At 44.3% G+C, this 18,251-nt stretch overlaps 1 protein-coding gene across 3 annotated transcripts in view; it reads left to right on the top strand.

The window, feature by feature from the left end:
* LOC116698788 (sodium- and chloride-dependent GABA transporter 3) overlaps positions 1 to 17,801 on the top strand; it is a 20,394-nt gene extending 2,593 nt beyond the window's left edge. For 2 of the 3 annotated variants that reach the window (XM_032530957.1, XM_032530959.1), the window contains exons 4-14: positions 7,232 to 7,319; positions 7,580 to 7,712; positions 11,062 to 11,196; positions 11,774 to 11,877; positions 11,968 to 12,092; positions 12,234 to 12,346; positions 12,433 to 12,570; positions 12,692 to 12,794; positions 14,686 to 14,786; positions 15,806 to 15,976; positions 17,216 to 17,801. In XM_032530957.1, coding sequence (XP_032386848.1) covers positions 7,232 to 7,319; positions 7,580 to 7,712; positions 11,062 to 11,196; positions 11,774 to 11,877; positions 11,968 to 12,092; positions 12,234 to 12,346; positions 12,433 to 12,570; positions 12,692 to 12,794; positions 14,686 to 14,786; positions 15,806 to 15,976; positions 17,216 to 17,323 — 1,319 coding nt within the window. In that variant the 3' untranslated portion in view covers positions 17,324 to 17,801. The remainder of the gene's footprint in view (positions 1 to 7,231; positions 7,320 to 7,579; positions 7,713 to 11,061; positions 11,197 to 11,773; positions 11,878 to 11,967; positions 12,093 to 12,233; positions 12,347 to 12,432; positions 12,571 to 12,691; positions 12,795 to 14,685; positions 14,787 to 15,805; positions 15,977 to 17,215) is intronic. The other variant, XM_032530958.1, reaches the window with a different exon arrangement.
* Positions 17,802 to 18,251: the final 450 nt, after the last annotated feature.

Here is an 18,251-nt window from a genome sequence, read left to right as displayed (position 1 = left end):
ACCTCAGCGTCATGCGAGCATCCATATCACGTAGGGATTTTTGCAGTCCATCCACCTTTTCTGCCAGACTGGTGGTCACACAAGGCAACTCCACCGACTGGGCCCTGTTGGTATCAATCCCCTTCTGCGCTTCGGCGGTCCGGTCTGAGATGTTACAAGACAGTTCACAGGACTGGTCAGCCCTCAGATGTAAAACCTTCATCCTCTCAACCACTCCATGTAGGCACTCTTTAAGTTCCCCAGACAGCTTGTGGGTGAATTTGCTGGCGGCTGTCTTACCAATTTTACGGTAGGTCAGCGAGACCCCAAGGCCGATGATCAGGAGCCCCACCAACAGTAGTACAATTATCCAAATATCTTCAACGTCCTCCACAGTGAGAACGTCCAGGCAGACCACCTGCCAATCCCGTGAATAGGAATCGCGAACATAGCCTGCAGGGAATGTTCCACTCGGACATTGTGGCTCCCCCAGAGAAGCATGTTTAGATGAAAAAAATCTTGTCAATAGCGCTGAGTGACCAGTTAATCAATTCCATTTCGAATGTTTCAGGAAAACAGCAGGCAGGGGACAAAGAGAAAAGAGAAAAAGTTCCACAAGAACGGGTAGACAGACTGGGAAGGAGCCAAGCTAAGATAAGAGGGGAGAGGAGGAAAAACACGTCTGCTCTCGCCAGAAGCAGGAAGAAGAAAGTATGTGTTACATGATGTGATTTGTCTGCCAGGGAAATCACGACACATATGATTATGTTAATGTTACAAGGTAGACAATCCTTTTTGATCATTGGCGTGAGGAAAAGTATCCTAGACGTCGATCTAGCGTTATGCATAGCCAAGCTATAGTTAGCAAAGCAACAATAGGCAGAATTAGCTTTTGAGAAGAAAGCCGACAACTTTGGCATCCCTTTTAAAATCTTTAGGTTACTTATCGTAACCCCAGTTCTTTGATAACATAGTGAGGCATTTCACTATGGGAATTGCCTCGGCGTGACTAACTATGGAAGTTCCAATGACATCACGTCTGTCTGTGACAGACAGGTCAAACTGTGCCGAGGCCACACCCCCTCATAAAGTCACAGTTGACTTGCTTCTTACAAATCATTCCAGATAGGTTTCTTTCCGTGTCTCTGCAACGAAGGACATGTTGGTGAAACACCTCACTCTGTTATCAAAGAACAGGGGTTACGTTAAGTAACCTAAAGCTCTTTTGTCTAACTTTGACTTTCACTATGGGAGATTTGGACCACTCCCGGATTGCCTGAATCTCCCGAAGCCAAATAGCATTGAACCGAGAGTTTGTCACACCACCCCAGGTGCCGTCACCTCCAGCACAGCCTGTGCCAGGGACGGTCCAGAAGCATCGAGCCTGTAGAACCTTCAAGTACAAGTACACCTTAATTGTGGAGAAAGCTTTTCCTTCATCCATCAGGTACTGCAGAAAAAACAGCAGGTCTACCATAGAACACTAAAAAGGGATTGTATCCCTACATTCGCACCACTCCTCAAAAACCTGCCACTTTCCACTGTAAAGAGAGCGCTGAATGGTGTCAATGACCTGTTCTGGCAGGCCTGATGCATTCAGGTTCCACCTCTCACGGGTCAAGCCGAGAGCGCTACGTGGTCCGGGTGGGGGTGGTAAATTTCCCCGTGCACTTGGGAGAGAAGGTCTCTGCGTATGGGGAGAGGTCAGGCTCTCCCACCAGGAGCTGTATTATCTCTGCCAACCAATTCTTGGATGGCTACCGCGGCGCTATCAGGATTAGCGACAGGCCCTGCCTTCTCACCTTCGCCAGAGTGGGGGAGATGAGACTGAGGGGGGGGGAAATGCGTAGAAAAGAATGTTTGGCCACGGGTGAACTAGAGCGTCCACACCCAGCAGTGCATTTACGTCTGACAGAGAGAAGAACTTGGAACACTGTGTGTTTTCTTGCGAGGTGAAGAGATCTATGGCTGCCTGACCGTATCTCCGCCAGACTTGTTCCACCACTACTGGGTGGAGAGTCCACTCTCTGTACTGAGGATTTCCCATGACAGGAGATCTGCACCCGCTTAAATCGCCTGGCACATGTGTTGCTTGAAGAAACAGTGGTCTCCCACAGCTCAAACAAATAAAGCATGCATTTTCGCATCCAGGCGCAGAGCCAAGGGCAAAATGCTTACCCCGAAAACAAAATTAAAACTTCAACTTCAACTTCTTCAACTTCAACTTCAACTTTATTTATTTGTCATTTTATATGTACAGAGTGCATACAGAACGAAATTGCTTGCATACAGCTTATAAATTGCAATGTATTCCAGGTGCAATGGAATACATTCCGGATTATTTACAAATAGTTATACGAAGTGCAGCAGTGATCAAAGTGTAAAACAGTGCAGGGGATGAACAGTGTGCAAATTGAAGAGTAAAAAAGAGTAAAAAAGAGAGGAACTGAAATGGCTAAAAGTTCAGCAGCATTTAAATACCCGATGGCGTGCAATAGGTGCCGAGTTCAGTTTATGGATCAGAAGTAACAGTCTGATGGCAGTGGGGAAAAAGCTGTTGCAGAACTGGTGGACCTGCAGCGGATGTGCGGAACCTCTTCAGAGGGCAGCAGGGTAAACAGTCATGGTGGGGGGTGTGTGGGTCTTTGATTATATTTCGGGCTGGGACAACAGCGCGTGATGAAGTGTCCTTAATGGAGGGAAGAGGAGCCCCAATGATCCTTCTGCTGTTCTCCCACCCTCCTCACTCTTCCAGTCAGAGGCTCTGCAGCCTCCCACCACACAGAGAGACAGCTGGTCAGAATGTCTCTATTGGGTGTTCTGTAGAAGGTCGTGAGGATGGGAGAGGGCAGGTGGGCTCTCCTCATCCTCGTAGAAAGTACAGACGCTTCTGTGCCCTCTCCACAGTGATGAAGTGTTTTCAGACCAGGTGAGATTGTCTGTAATGTGCACCCAAGGAATTTGGTGCTGCTGACCACCTCCAAGCTGAGCTGTGTGATGAGCAGTGGAGCGTGGTGAGGCGGTTCTTCCTGAAGTCGACGACGATCTCTTTGTCTTTCCACGTTCAGGATCAGGCTGTTGTCTCTCACCAGCAAACCAGCTGTCCACCTCCTTCTGTAGTCCTGGTCGTTGTCATCCTGATCAGGCCACCCACCGTTGTGTCGTCCGCAAACTTCACGATGTGATTAGTGGAGAACCTGGGGACGCAGTCGTGAGTCTCATAGTGAAAAGAGGGGGTCAGGACGCAGCCCTGAGGGAGCCGTGCTGAGGGTGATGAGTCAGAGATGTTCTGTCCGACCGGACCGACTGAGGTCTGTTGGTGAGGAAGTCCAACAGCCAGTTGCAAAGGGTGTGTTGAAGCCCAGATGTTCCGTTTTCCACCAGGTGCTGTGGGATGATGGTATTGAACGCTGAACTAAAGTCCAGGAACAGCATCCGCACGGGTGTTCTTTTCCTCCAGGTGTGCAAGGCTCAGGTGAAGGCGGAGGAGATGGCATCTCAGTGGAGCGGTTTCGCCGGTAGGCAAACTGAAACGGGTCGAATGTGTGGGGAGACTGGAGACGATGTGGTTTCTCACCAGCCTTTCAAAACACTTCATAATGATGGGAGTCAGTGCAACAGGCCGGTAATCATTGAAACAGGTGGACTTGGGGTTTCTTTGGCACGGAATGATGGAGGCAGACTTGAAACATGCTGGCACTGTGGCTGGTCCGAGGTGTTAAAAATGTCTGTGAGCACCACCAGCCAGCTGACCTGCACATTCCTTTAACACCCGCCCAGGTAGTTGTCAGGACTGGTGCCTTCGCGGGTTGACTCTTCTCAGAGTCTTCCACAAGTCGGCTGTGTCAAGGCAGAGTACCTCCTCTCCTGATGTGGAACAGCCTTCACTGCTGGAGTGCTGTTTAGTGGAACCTCCCAAAGAAGTTATTAGCCATTAGGAAGGAGTGTCAACTTCACCCAGGGGCGGAAGGCGTGTTGTAGTCCGTGATCGCCCGTATGCCTTTCACATGTCCTGGTGTTGCTGGCGTCGTGGAACAGATGCGGATTTTCGGTTATGGTTCCGCTTCGCTAACTGATGGCGCGGTTCAGGGTGGCTCTCTGCTATCCTCAGTGCTCCTTGTCCCACTCTTGAAGGCTGAGTTCCGTGCTTTAAGGTTGGCGGACCCCAGTCATCCAGGGCCGTTGGTTGGCTGGTGGTGATGGTCTTGTTTGTGCTGACGTCCTCGATGAGTGGTTGATGTAGGCTGAAACAGTCATGGCGTACTCATCAATGTTGATCTTGTTATCATAGTTGCTGCAGATTGAACATGTCCCAATCAGACACTCAAACCTGAGTGCCTGGAGTGCCTCCATGGCCCCTCCTTCCAGGCCCTCAATGCTTCACTGTAGGTTTTGCTCTGATCAGCAGGGGCCTGTATGCGGATAAGATCAAAGAAAGGTGGTCTGAGGAGCCGAGGTGGGGCGGGGGGGGGCTGCTTTGAATGCGTCTTATGTTTGTTAAAACTAAGTCCAGAGTGTTCTTCCCCGGTAGCAAAATCCACATGTTGGTAGAAATGAGGGAGAACAGTTTCATATTTGCCTGATTGAAATCCCAGCAATGATGAAAACACCCTCTGTGGTGCAGATGCAACTCAGAGACAGTCCGATAGAGAACACTCATGCCCTTGTCTTTACAGCACTGGGGGGCACATAAACCGCTGTGATGGTAACAACAGTGAACTCTCTGGGCAGGAAAAGGGTCTGCAGCTACAGTCAGAAGCTCTATGTCCGAGAGCAAAAACTTGCGACTGTTCTAGCATTTTTACACCAGTTGCTGTTGATGTAAACACAGAGTCCGCCTCCTCGGCTCTTACCGCTGAGTTCTTTGTTTCTGTCGGCGCGGAAAATAGCTAGCCCCTCCAGGCTAACGGCGTTGTCCGGGATCGATGATGTGAGCCATGTCTCTGTCAGGATGAGAGCGCAGCAGTCTCTAAATTCCCTCTTTGCTGAGAGCTCGAGTTGCAGATGGTCTATTTTGTTGTCCAGTGAGCGAACGTTGGAGAGCAGGATGGATGGAAGCGATGGTCTGTAGGGGTTAGCCTTTAGCTTGGCTGCTAAACCTCCGCGACAGCCGCGTTTCTTCTGCCGGCCGCACCGCTTCCGCTTGGCTCTCCTTCGGCGTGAGCTGCTCGGCGAGTCCGCGGCATCGCAGGCCTCCGGGGCTTGTTCCCGGAGCACTCCGACGCCACGTAAACAATCGAGCGTAATGGTGGTTACAAGTCCAAAAGAACTGCATGACCGTAACTCCAGCAGGCGCTGGCGGTCAAGCGATGATCGGCTGGATTGATAATTAGTTTGCAGCAAGTTTGGCGGCATTTTTTATGAAAAATATCCGCGAGTTGGTCGGAGCTGTATGCCAGCCGCTGCCGCCTGGGGCGCCGCCGAAACAAGATTCAACCAACAACACCCAAAACCAACCTGAACCATCAGGTCCCTGCAGGGGGAGCTCTCGCTCCTCCCAGGGGATGAAGTTTGTCTCTCTTAAAACAGCTTTGCTTTTGGCTTTAACTACTTCAAAGCGAGGGACTTACAGGCTTGGTCTGTTCAGCCAACCTGTATGCAGTTTGCCCAACGGTTTCTCTGAATTCTGTTTGCGACCCAACCCAGCATTTGTGCCTAAGGTGGTGGAGTCAGCCTAAAGGTGCCCCTCAGTAGAGCTCTGGGCTTTCCACCCACCTCCTTTCTGCTTAGGAGAGGAGAAAAAGCTTCACATGTTGTGCCCTGTTCGGGCCCTGCACATGTATGTGAGTTGAATGGCTGCGTTCAGAAAGGCGGATCAGCTGTTTGTGTCCTGGGCTACTTCCCACAGGGGTAAGCCATTCTCCCGCCAGAGGCTGTCCCACTGGATTGTGGAGGCCATCTCATTAGCCTATGAGTGTGAAGGTTTGCCGGCCCCTCAGGGTCTGAGAGCTCATTCAACAAGAGGCATGGCCACTTCATTGGCCCTTTTCAGGGGTGTTTCAGTGGCAGAAAGTTGTGCGGCAGCGAGCTAGGCTACGCCTCACACTTTTGTGAGGTTCTACAGGCTCGATATCTCCGGACCATCCCTGGCACAGGCTGTGCTGGAGGTGACGGCACCCGGGTTGGTGTGACTCTCGGTTCAATGTTATTTGGCTTCAGGAGATTCAGGCAATCCGGGAGTGGTCTATATCTCCCATAGTGAAACACCAAACAAAGTTATGAAAAGAACTTCAGGTTAATTAACGCAACCCCTGTTCTTTGATAACAGAGTGAGGTGTTTCCCCAACATGTCCCTATTTGCAGAGACACAGAAAGAAACCTATCTGGAATGATTTGTAAGAAGCCGGTCGACTGTGACTATATGAGGGGCGTGGCCCCAGCACAGTTCGACCTGTCTGTCACAGACAGACGTGGTGTCATTGGAGCTTCCATGGTTGGTCACCCCGAGGCAATTCCCATGGTGAAACACCTCACTCTGTTATCAAAGAACCGAGGTTACGTTAAGTGACCTAAAGTTACGGCTCCATAGCAGACATTTTTGTAAAAAATGGGCTAACGATTGTGTCACAACCAAACGACTTACTGTCGCATAGTAGAGGAATTACCAAACAGCACAGTATGAGCTTGGAGACAGTTTTGACTTACATCAGCTGTTTAAGTTTAATTACTAATATTAAGTAGCTTGTTAGTTACCAGTAACTAGCCTGTGTCTATGTTATCTCCTAAAATATACCTACGCTCTCCGTCTCTGCTGATTGGGAATGATTGAGATTTCTCTTGGCACAGCTACCAGAAGACTCACAACTTTCAGACATGTTGCTTGCGTCACAACTACGTCGTCAAGCTCAGTTGGAGGCTGCGCAGTAACGCTCAGCCATCACCAAAAAAGTCCTTCTAATAGACTTCACTGGTCCAGAGCAACGGGATCTGTTGGTCCATTGCTTTCACTGTCTATGTAGAATACATGCAAGATTCTACACTTAGGAGAACATGTTGATGAGTTGGTGGAAGTAATCACCATGTTGGTGAAAGAACAAAGAGGTTTTTGCAAAGAAACAAAATCTTTAAGTTGTTAAAGCTTAGGGGAAAAAAGTCAGAAAGTGTCTTAACTCCATGATCACAACAAACTGTGGCTTTTAGTTTATGAAAAATACAAAAAGTCGGTTGTTAGGTTGACATCTAAACAACACACAAGTCTCTTGCCCTCATTGAATCTGTGTGTGTGTGTGTGTGTGTGTGTTCCCAATCCCAGCTAACTGTCGTGGTCTACAGACTTCACCTTCATCTAATGTGACTGCAAACCTGACCAACACCACCTCTGCTGCAACTGAGTTCTGGGAGTGAGTTTAACTTGTTTATCTTTTATGGAGCCATAATTAAATGTAAATTATTGTATCAGTATGATTTCATGCCACGCTACGTTGTGGTTCTTCAAGTAACATTTTCGAAATTTCCACTGGCTATTGTGGTTCAATTTAATGTCAAATTGTCAGTGAGTAAACTGAGTAATTCTTTTACCATATTACACACCCTTACTTCCCATGTCCCTCTTCAGCTCTTTGTAGCACATGTGCACTTGTTCAATTCCCCCTCTCCTCAGGCGGCGTGTGCTGGGCATGTCTGGGGGCATTGAGGAGCTGGGCAGTGTGAGATGGGAGCTGGCTTTGTGTCTTCTGGCCTGCTGGGTGATCTGCTACTTCAGCATCTGGAAAGGTGTCAGATCGTCTGGAAAGGTCAGTGGAAATAATATTTTGTTTGCTTTTTATCTACAGCAACAATGCTGTATAAAGAGTGCTTTTTCAGTATTGCAGTATTTCCATTTAGGGCTGTGCAATTAATCTTTTTTTGAATCGCAATAATTTCTGCTCCTAACAATCACAAAATCTGAAAATCGAGATGAACCATTATTTTGAACGTTACGTTTTGCAAGTAAACTCTTATATTGTCTTTTTTACCAGTAAATTCACACCAAAATGAATTAAATCATTGATTTGATGGCTCTCAGAAGCCACAATGGTGTAGACTGCTTGTAGCCTGCTTGTTGACTGGTGTAGGGAAGGTTCATTCACAGCCCATTTCCAAAGGGGCTTCACTAACGGACCCCACTCAAATGCCTCTGGGTTCAATTGGATTGACCTAACACCATTGAGAGCAATGAAGGAAATGACGTATACTGATATATCAGACGGTTGCCAAATTCAGTCGACAAGACCGCGACATCTGTTTTAGATATGAAGTCTTCGAGTGTTGCTCTTTGCTCGGTTTTTATCAAAAGGAAAAGTTAAAAACGCTTAAAACAAACGCGATAGCTGATTTGAAGCCAGCTAGCCATCTTTGTTATGTACAAAATCTCCTTCAACGTCGCATAAATGGGAAATGGGCTTGAATGGGCTCTTGGCCAAACGGACTTGCAGAGCAAATCTCAATTTGCAGGAAGTTAGTCAGGGTTTTCCCAGGCTAGCCTGCTTGGTTCTTTGTTTCCAACTTCTCTCTCCACTGCATGGCGCTGGTCTTAGTAAACAACTCCCCTATTACCTAATGGGCTGCAGATGTGACCAGTATACTCTCTCAATCTGAGTTTACTGTTTAGTTGGGTCATCTATAGCACTTCCGTGACCATGGATAGTAAAGGTTTGTCTCTCACTGGAATTGTCATCTATAAAGGTTAAGGAAAAAAATCTGCCGGGATACCCCTCACAGAAATGTGTGGAAAGTTTGTGAGAGCCCTATATCCAAAATGGCTGCCACCAGACATTAACTTTTTAATGGTTTTGCCCACAGTGCTGCATAATACATGGTTTCTGAGACTATTTGGGTAAGGAAATTCATAAATGATGTGCATTGATAGATTTTACCTATTTTTGACCTTGGCGGCCAATATTTGGCTCTTAAATGTAAATTTTAGTTTTAACACTTCTCTCTTATTGTGATATATATATAATTTTTTTTAATATGCAGTATTTAAGAAACACAAACAGTGACACACAAATACAAACAATACACTGAGACAGAGAACGTGTCCCAGGGCCCCAAAAAAATAAAAATAAACAGGGGACACCGTACGGCTTGAGTGCTGATCTTAAGGTAAAAGAGGAACGTGGTAGACTGAATGCGTTCTGCAAATCAGAAAAAGGCAATAAGCAAACCTCGCTAAAAACGTCTTTTAGACAATGAACTCCTCTTGGTTCCCATTGTGGGGCTGTTATTGGCCTCCTACCAATCAGGAGTGTTGTATTATTAAATAAAGGGGAAAAGGTGTGCCAGTTTCAAGCTATATGGCAGTGGGTTTCAGTTAATTCTTGATAAGATGAAAGCTGGCACTGTTTGCTAGAATTATTGGCTAAAAGGACGTCATGAAGTGACCCTGGCTCTGTCATAGCATTTTCTAAGGTACGCCAGATGACAGACACATCTTGGCTAAACCAAGTGAGGAGGGGCCTAAACACAAAGGACCAAAAATAATGTTTGAAGTTGGGAACTGAAAGGCCACCATCCTCTTTCCTCCTCTGTAGAGTAGACATCTTAAGACACGGCTATTTACTTTTCCAGATAAATTTAGATAACACTGACTGTAATTCATGCCAGTAGCCAGCAGGAGGGGAGAGAGGCAGCATAGAGCTCACAGAATTAATCCTGGATAACACATTCATTTAACCACTGAGATACAGGCTTGAATCAACATAGGGAGACCCATTCATTTTTCCATATCTTTCAAAACGTTGTTTAGAGCAACAGAATAGTTATGTTTAATAATCTGGTTTGAGCAAGGGAAGACCTCAATGCCTAAATATTTAAACTGTTTAACAATGGAGATGTTAGGAGAGATGGTTGAGTTGCAGGCATAATCATTTAAATGAAGTAGTGCAGACTTTGACAAGTTAATTTTAAAGCCTGATAAGCTTCCATACTCCACTAGTTCTCTAAAAAGAGTCTGCAACTAATGAGAGATGATGCTGTGTACTATGAATGCATATTGGTGACACCATAATTGATTAGCAAATAGGTTGAGCTAGCAGCCCTAGATAAATGACATATAATGCAGGAATCAAGGGGCAGCCTTGGCTTTAATCATACCTATGAGTAAAGTGAGTATAAGTGTTTCCAAAGCACATCACCTCTAAAACTGACCATACAAATGGCCACTCAAGTCTGTCACAGGCTTTCACTGCATCAAGAGAAAGAAGTGACATTAGCGTCTTACTGTCCTCTGCCGCATCAACAATGTGGAGAAGGCGTCTAACGTTATCTCCTGCTAGTCTCGTTTGTACAAATCCTGTTTGGTCGGAGTTCACTAATTTTGCCATATGGGACTCCAAACGACGGGCTAGGTGCTTTGCAAAGATTTTTATGTCAGCGTTAAGCAGGCTCAGAGGTCGATGGTCAATGGCAAAGTCCTGCTATAACAGCCACTAGTTGACCATAGTCTCCAAAATACTTCTTCCTGTCCCCGTTCTGCAGGTATTCCACAAGTGCCCCTCGTCTAGAAAAAGTCTCCCAACTAATCCTGCCTCGTACTGACCAAAGTTGTAGAAAGAGTTATGTAGCTGAAGTGATCGTACCTAGCTACTGAGCATGTGTGACTCCCAACAAAGATAGTATAGAAGTGAGATGTCTCACTCTGGAGCTAAAACAGAGACCTAAACACACAGGGGGAAAACAGGATCAGCAGCAATGTGCTGTACAACAAAAATATGGTGTTTTCTGAAAAGAAACCATGTAAACCTATTCTGCTACAACCTCAAAATACAATTATGAACCTGAAGATGAGCAGAATATGGGCCCTTTAAAAAGTTAATATCCAGCTTGGCTGACAACAGTAATTGTGGACATAGGGCTCTCACAAAATTTCCCCATATTTTTGTGAGGGGCACCCCGGCAAAAAAAATTCTTCAACCTTTACAGATGACAAATCCAGCGAGAAGCAAACCTTTGCTCTCCACAGTCACGGAACTGCTATAGATGACCCAAGTATTAGGGACTTGGCCCATGTGACAGACTGGTTTGACACTGTATTTGTGGTGCATGTAATCATCAACAACATTTAGTGATTACTTTTCTTTAACAACTTTCTTTTCATTTAAGGTAGTGTATTTTACAGCCACGTTCCCCTATGTGATGCTCCTGACACTGCTGATCCGGGGCTTGACTCTACCTGGAGCTTGGGAAGGGATCTACTACTACCTGTATCCAGACCTGAACCGCCTGGCTAACCTGGAGGTGACCAGTGTATTTGAATCCCCACTTTTGAACTACTTGGGTATCGGCGACTGTTTGATCAAAACAACAATGTGATAGACAGATTGTTCATCCAATTGCCTGCTAGGTAATTTTGGAAAGCGCCTGGCCTTTTTCAAACCGTTTACAATGACAGCTCCTTAGATGGTTCTGTTGATATAATACATTCATTGTTCTGTGTTTACAAACCATCTGTTGCAACATTACGTGGGCATGGTTGTCAAATTCTATTTTTATATCAGAAAGGGGGTTTCAGACAGGGTTGGATGATCTGACATGGATTATGTTTTATGCATACTACAGCCTTAATTTAGAGACTTTGTTGTGTTGGGTTCCCATGAAAAACAGTGAAAGATGTTTGGTCACCCTAGCCTACACTGTAAGTCAGTAGTAGGCTATACAGTGGAGTTGCATATTAAGTGGTTTGGGATCCTAATTTTGGGGTACAATTTGTTTTTGAAGAACTCTACAAGCAGAAATACCCCAGGCTAAGCAATTGACCCGTTCAAAACACATTTTCCACTGGCACTGCACTACACAACTTTTTTTTACATTGCAGGTCTGGATAGAAGCAGGATCCCAAATATTTTTCTCCTACAGCCTGAGTTCTGGGACTCTGCATATCCTGGGCAGCTATAACGAGTACAACAACAACTGTTACATGTAAGTACATAAGTATGTAAGTCATATATCATGGAATGTAGGAATGTTCTCCTTTTGACAAGAGACTTGTTGTCTTTCTCTGGCCTCTAGGGACTGCTTTTGGCTCTGTCTGCTGAACAGTGGGACCAGTTTTGTTGCTGGATTTGTCGTCTTCTCTGTACTTGGATTCATGGCTCAGAAACAGGGTGTCAGTGTTGACGCTGTGGTCGAGTCAGGTGAAGTATATTCAAAGATTTAATCATATGCAATGTTTAGGATCCAAGTATGTCATCCAAAGTTGAAGCCAGCATTCTACAAAGTAACATAAATATGTATATAGCTTAATGGTATTACGCCTTTCCTCGTTCACTTCACAGGTCCAAGTTTGGCCTTCCTTGCTTACCCTCAGGCGACAGCTATGATGCCTTTTCCACAGTTCTGGACTGTCTGCTTCTTCCTGATGCTCATTCTGCTGACTGTTGACACACATGTAATACCATTTGTCCCATTACCTATTGACAAATGATAAAGATTTTTAAGACACAATTGAAAAAGTTAATTTTATTCTGTCCCCAGTTTGTGATAGTGGAGAGCTTTATCACCACGGTGACCGATTTGTTTCCAAAGTGGTTTCGTGTACCACTCAGGCACAAGATGTTTGTCTTCGCCATCTGTGCATCCAGCTTCCTCATACATCTTACCTTGGTTACTGAGGTGAACACAAATATTTGTGAAGCTTTTTTTTATGAAAAAACATTTTAAAAAGTAAACACATTTTGTTTAAAAAATATAATGTCATACAAATTACGTGTTTATTTACATTTTCTCACTGTAGGGAGGGATTTACATATTCCAACTCATTGACTTCTACGGCTGTACCAGAGTCAGCCAGAATTTTGTGGCTGTTTGTGAATGCCTGGCTGTGGGCTGGGTATTTGGTAAGTCAGATTACTTATTACTTAAAGCATAAAGACGTTTATAGTCTATATTTTTTTACTATTGTCAGCAATCCTTTAAAAAAGACCAAAATCAACCATGTATTACTGCTTCTCTCAGTACGTTCTCAGTTCCTGACCCTCTCTTTCAGTTCCAAACACATTGGTTAACTGAAGATGTGAATCTTAAAAAAAAGAAAAAAATGCATCTTATTAACTTTATAAAAAAAGGCTCAGTTATTAAAGGGATATTTCACCGTTAAAACAAAATGAATGAATATATCTTTAAATTGGGTCACTTATGTAGAAGAAATGTGAAGAAAAAAAATCGGTATTGGTAAATTGGTATCTTCTAGGCTTAGAAAAGCCAGAAAATGTGTTTTTTGCTCATGTGGATGAAAGACACCGAATCCCAGAATGCACTTGATTCACTGCTCATAAAAGCCCACTCCCAAGCCACATCTACCATTTACAGACATAGACACACAGGGAGGCATTCAACTAAACTCTAGTGTGTTTTATTGTCGACATACGAAACAGGCTCGATTAAGTGTACACACATTATAGGCTCCATAAAGTTCAGCTAACGCAATGTTAGCATTAGCACTTGGAGTGATGTAAACACAGCCGTGAATTTGCGTGGAAAGTAGAAAAGTTGGCATTTAACAGTCCCAAACTCCACCAGCAGTTAGCAGTAGTAATATAGAGAGAAGAGAAAAGACCCCCCTTCTGCACCAGTCTGTGTCCGTGTTAACACAGCCCACCTCCACGAGTCTTACCCACCAGAGCAGCATCTGCTTGGGAGGCTAGCAGGCCTGGTAGCTAGATAGCTGAGTCCGGTACACTGTTGTTCAGCCATGTTTCCACAAAAAACAAAAACAAACAGTCTCTGAACTCGCGTTGGGAGTTTTGTTAAAGTTGAATGTAGTCCAATTTGTTGTCTAATGATCAAACAATTGCAAGCAGGATGGATCGGACAGGTGGCCGTCTAGCGTTAGCGTTCCACCTAGCTGGAAGTCCTGCCCTCGTTCAGTGTTTCCGCTTAGCGCACACTGCCGTTGATGTCCCCTTGCCCGTTAGAGGCACCGTGCGACACCGCTGGCTGAGGTGCTGGTCTCTGTATCAGGCGGCGCTGGCATGGTGTGTCAAGTTTTCCATCTGAAATAAGGTTTGCTGCATATTCTTCGATCTGCACCTACGTATTCCGGTGGGACACGTGCGGTAGTTGTTGTAAATCTTTGTGGCGGAAAAGCATTAGCTCAGCTGTAGCTTAGCTCCAAGATGGCCGACATTGCTTTGGCACGCTTCCGTTGGCTTCGGGTTCGACCTCCTGTGGGCACGTTGAATACATGCAGAACTAGCTGGCTTGTAGTTTGCTGCTTCTGGGCAAAAATGTATGTGGGATATCTAAAACACAGATACACAGAAAAAAACACCAGATGCCAACAACATTGTAAACACAACACAGGACACACACATCAATGGAGACACTCCTTACCCCAAAACCAATAACAGAATCCAAATTGGACAGTTCACAGGTCAGTAGGTTATAATAAACAATGACAGGAATAAATTAAGCACTCATTCAAAAATACTACTGGGTTTTTACTGATAAAAAGCCTAATGCTAATCGTTGAAGTATCCCTTTAAGGTACACATTTGCTGGAAGTGCGGGAAATAGTGCATTTGTCTGTTTAAACTCAATGTCAAATTTTACAGAAATATTCCTGAATTGAAAATGTTAACTATACCATAAAAAAGATCCAATACTGCAATCACATCAGCTAAATGAGAGCAAAAGTTTTAATCGCTTTAAGAGATCCTCCAGCTGACTGGATCCCACTGTTGTGTCTGAAGTATTGTTGACTAAATGGACGATTTGGTCTTCCAACAGGTGCTGATCGCTTATCCGACATCATAGAGGACATGACAGGACAGAGACCATCAGTTTTCTTTAAACTCTGCTGGAAATACTTTATTCCTCTGCTGACACTGGTGAGTCAGACACGTTTCTTTGTGGCAACCAATTCTGTTACATTTTTACAATTTGACCAGAAGAAAGATGTTTTGCCGCTGAACTTGCTAGATTATTTTGTGTGAATTTAACATTTTCACTTTCTAGCATCAGCAGATCTAGAATGATCTCATGAAATGCCGTATGTATGAGACTCCATTATTGGTTCGTTATCAAGACGCATACTCGTTTCTTAGCGTGTATATCAATGCTGTTTGGCCTCCATTGACTTACATTACCTTGCGATTGCGTGTGAAGTTACACAGAACTCTCACCCAGGAGACCAGGGATTGTGTCACGGTGTCACGTTTCCTCTTCCCGCATGTGACGTTTCCTAAACTCAACCATCTCTTTTTTCTTTTACTAAACCCAACCCCTGTTCTTCTATTCCTAAACCCAACCCCGTTCTTCTTTCCTAAACTCAACCCCCGTTCTTCTTTTCCTAAACCCAACCTCTGTTCTTCTTGTCCTAAACCCAACCCCTGTTCTCTTTTCCTAAACCCAACACCGTTCTTCTTTTCCCAAACCAACCCCCGTTTTTCTTTTCCTAAACCCAACCTGTTCTTCTTTTCCTAAACCCAACCTGTTTTTTTTTGTAAACCCAACCCCATTCTTCTTTTCCTAAACCCAACCCCGTTCTTCTTTTCCTAAACCCAACCCTGTTCTTCTTTTTCTAAACCCAACCCCCGTTCTTCTTTTCCTAAACCCAACCCCGTTCTTCTTTTCCTAAACCGTAGCTTTCTTCTTACATTAACTCTTTATTCTCGCGATAACGTATGTCTATGCCCGCTGTATACAGCATAGACATACATGCGGATAGCTCAAAATATGTACAGATAACACGCCACTTGGCTAAAAAACGTTGGCGGGTATATTTATGAAAAGTCATGATGCCAAGTTGCTGAACTACTCTGCAATTCTGGCTTTTGCAACTACTAAACTATCTTTTGGGACAACTAATGATGCTTAACATCAATGTTGTATTTGTCTTATTTTACAGACCAGCTTTATCCTGTACCTGGTAGATTACAAAGCCCTCAAGTTTAACAACTGGTACGTTTACCCTGACTGGGCGTACGCTCTAGGATGGACCATGACCCTCTCCTCTGTTCTCATGGTGCCACTGTGTGCAGCTGTACAGATGTGTTTGACAGCAGGAACCTTCAGACAGGTCAGTGTCCATCAGTTTGAACAGTATGCTGTAGTCAGTGATGTGGTACTCAAGTCTCTGGACTCTTGACTTGACTTGGTCTTGCAAACTCATGACTTGGACTTTCCCACTGATGACCACTAATGTTCCCTCAGAAAGAATCTCTGCACATGGGTAAGCACTGGTAATGACATTTTGAACTTAAGAGTCTAAAAACATGTGTAAAACTTTCCCTGTTTAAGCCTGTTGGGTGCTAACTCCAGCAGGAGGATAACTCGGTGTAGGCAGCACTGATTGGTTTGATTTTTCTCTCTACTGACAGCACTTCAAATTTACAGACAACAGAGCTACGTGTTGGAATCGACCGGAATTCTCCTTTAACAATTAGCTCTATCCCAGCATTGGATGTAAAATCTGTGAAGGCAAACTTCACGACCCAGGGTACATCCCTCTGCATCTTTCAAATGTGAACATGTAGTAGGGGGCACAATCATGAATTACAGTTGCAGGTGGAGGACACGTGCCACGCATGCATGAAACTAAATAAACATCAATATTTTATATCAGATTTGTATGACATATTACGCATAAAAGTAGGCAGACACATTGTTAAGGACCAGTTCATAAATCTTTGAGTCCGATTCTGACTGCTGAAGATGTGAATAAAATGCATGAAAGTTTTGTTAATTCAGCTCTGTTTAGCTCTGTCTCTTTTTTTTCAACGTTCAACACTACGTAACACTAACTTATTAACATTAGTTTTACAGTTATTTTTGGACTTTATGGTCAAACCTCATTGTTAGGAAATTATGTATAATTTTTGAGTTTGAAAAGCAGAAATTATTTAGACTAAAATTAATGGAATGTTTGTTGATGGATAATCACAGACTGGAATCTGTCAACTTTTACTCTATAATACTATTTCAAAAACAATTTTTTTAAATGCTGAGAGAAGACTTGGACTTAAATGCTGGTTATGGTAACTTGACTTGGACTCACACTCTTCTTTTGTGACTTGGACTTGGACTCGAACACTGGGGACTTGAGACTTGAATCTGACTCGACAGTTGGTAACTTGACTGCAATACCGGCTACAGCAGATTATTGCAGCTGTTGTTTTCGGTACTGGTCGATCAACACGTCCCAAGAGTGTAAAACATGGCCCAAAATGTCTCATGTAATTGTCCTAATAATTGTACTAGTGTGTAATGATTGTGGTAGTGTGTAACCTCACTGCTGTTGTTTGTTCCAATGTTCCAGCGTTTGTCTGTCCTTTGTCGTCCTGCTGAAGACAAAGCCTGGAAGAGAAGAGCTATAGGAGAGGAGGAAACCACTGTTGAACTGAGGACGTCTGCAGTGACCACTTAGTGTGACCTGCAAAGTCACAATAGGTCATTTATTTAAAAAGTTGCATGCTGGTTTGGGGCTTTTTATTGGTCTTTTAGTCGGAATAGTTTAATTCTAACCTCTTAGCAGTAGCATCCCTAAACTGTCAGTTATCATTAAGTCAAGTACGACTGTGTACTATTTGTGCATCCCTTTCCTCCTCATATTTAATGTTGCTTTAGTCATTCATCACTTATTTGCTCTCTCACCATTTGATTTAAATCAGTCTTAAAGTGTCCTGATTACTTGTATAAATTATGATCTTTTTGTTTACTTTCTCATATCACTCTATTGAGTTATGTACTGTATATTCCATGTATGAACATGAGAGAAGTTGTATGGACTCTTGTTAAAGGTGCTCTAAGCGATGTCAAGTGTATTTAAGGCTACAACTTTTGTTGTCACGTACAGCAATCATCTCCTCACTATCTGCTAGGTGCCTGTCCCCAGAACACACTGTAAAAAACATCTCCTCACTATCTGCTAGCTGCCTGTCCCCAGAACACACTGTAAAAAACATCTCCTCACTATCTGCTAGCTGCCTGCCCCCAGAACACACTGTAAAAAACATCTCCTTACTATCTGCTGGCTGTCTGTCCCCAGAACACACTGTAAAAACATCTCACTATCTGCTAGCTGCCTGTCCCCAGAACACACTGTAAAAAATCTTCTCTTCACCATCTGCAAGCTTCCTGTCCCCAGAACACACTGTAAAAAACATCTCCTGACTATCTGCTTTCTGCCTGTCCCCTGAGCACACTGTAAAAAACATCTCCTCACCATCTACTAGCTGCCTGTCCCCTGAACACACTGTGAAAAACAGCTCCTCACTATCTGCTAGCTGCCGGTCCCCTGAACACACTGTAAAAAACAGCTCCTTACTATCTGCTAGCTGCCGGTCCCCAGAACA

Source organism: Etheostoma spectabile, chromosome 12, assembly GCF_008692095.1.
Source record: "Etheostoma spectabile isolate EspeVRDwgs_2016 chromosome 12, UIUC_Espe_1.0, whole genome shotgun sequence".
NCBI lineage: Eukaryota > Metazoa > Chordata > Actinopteri > Perciformes > Percidae > Etheostoma > Etheostoma spectabile.
This window is presented reverse-complemented; position numbering and strand designations above follow the sequence as displayed.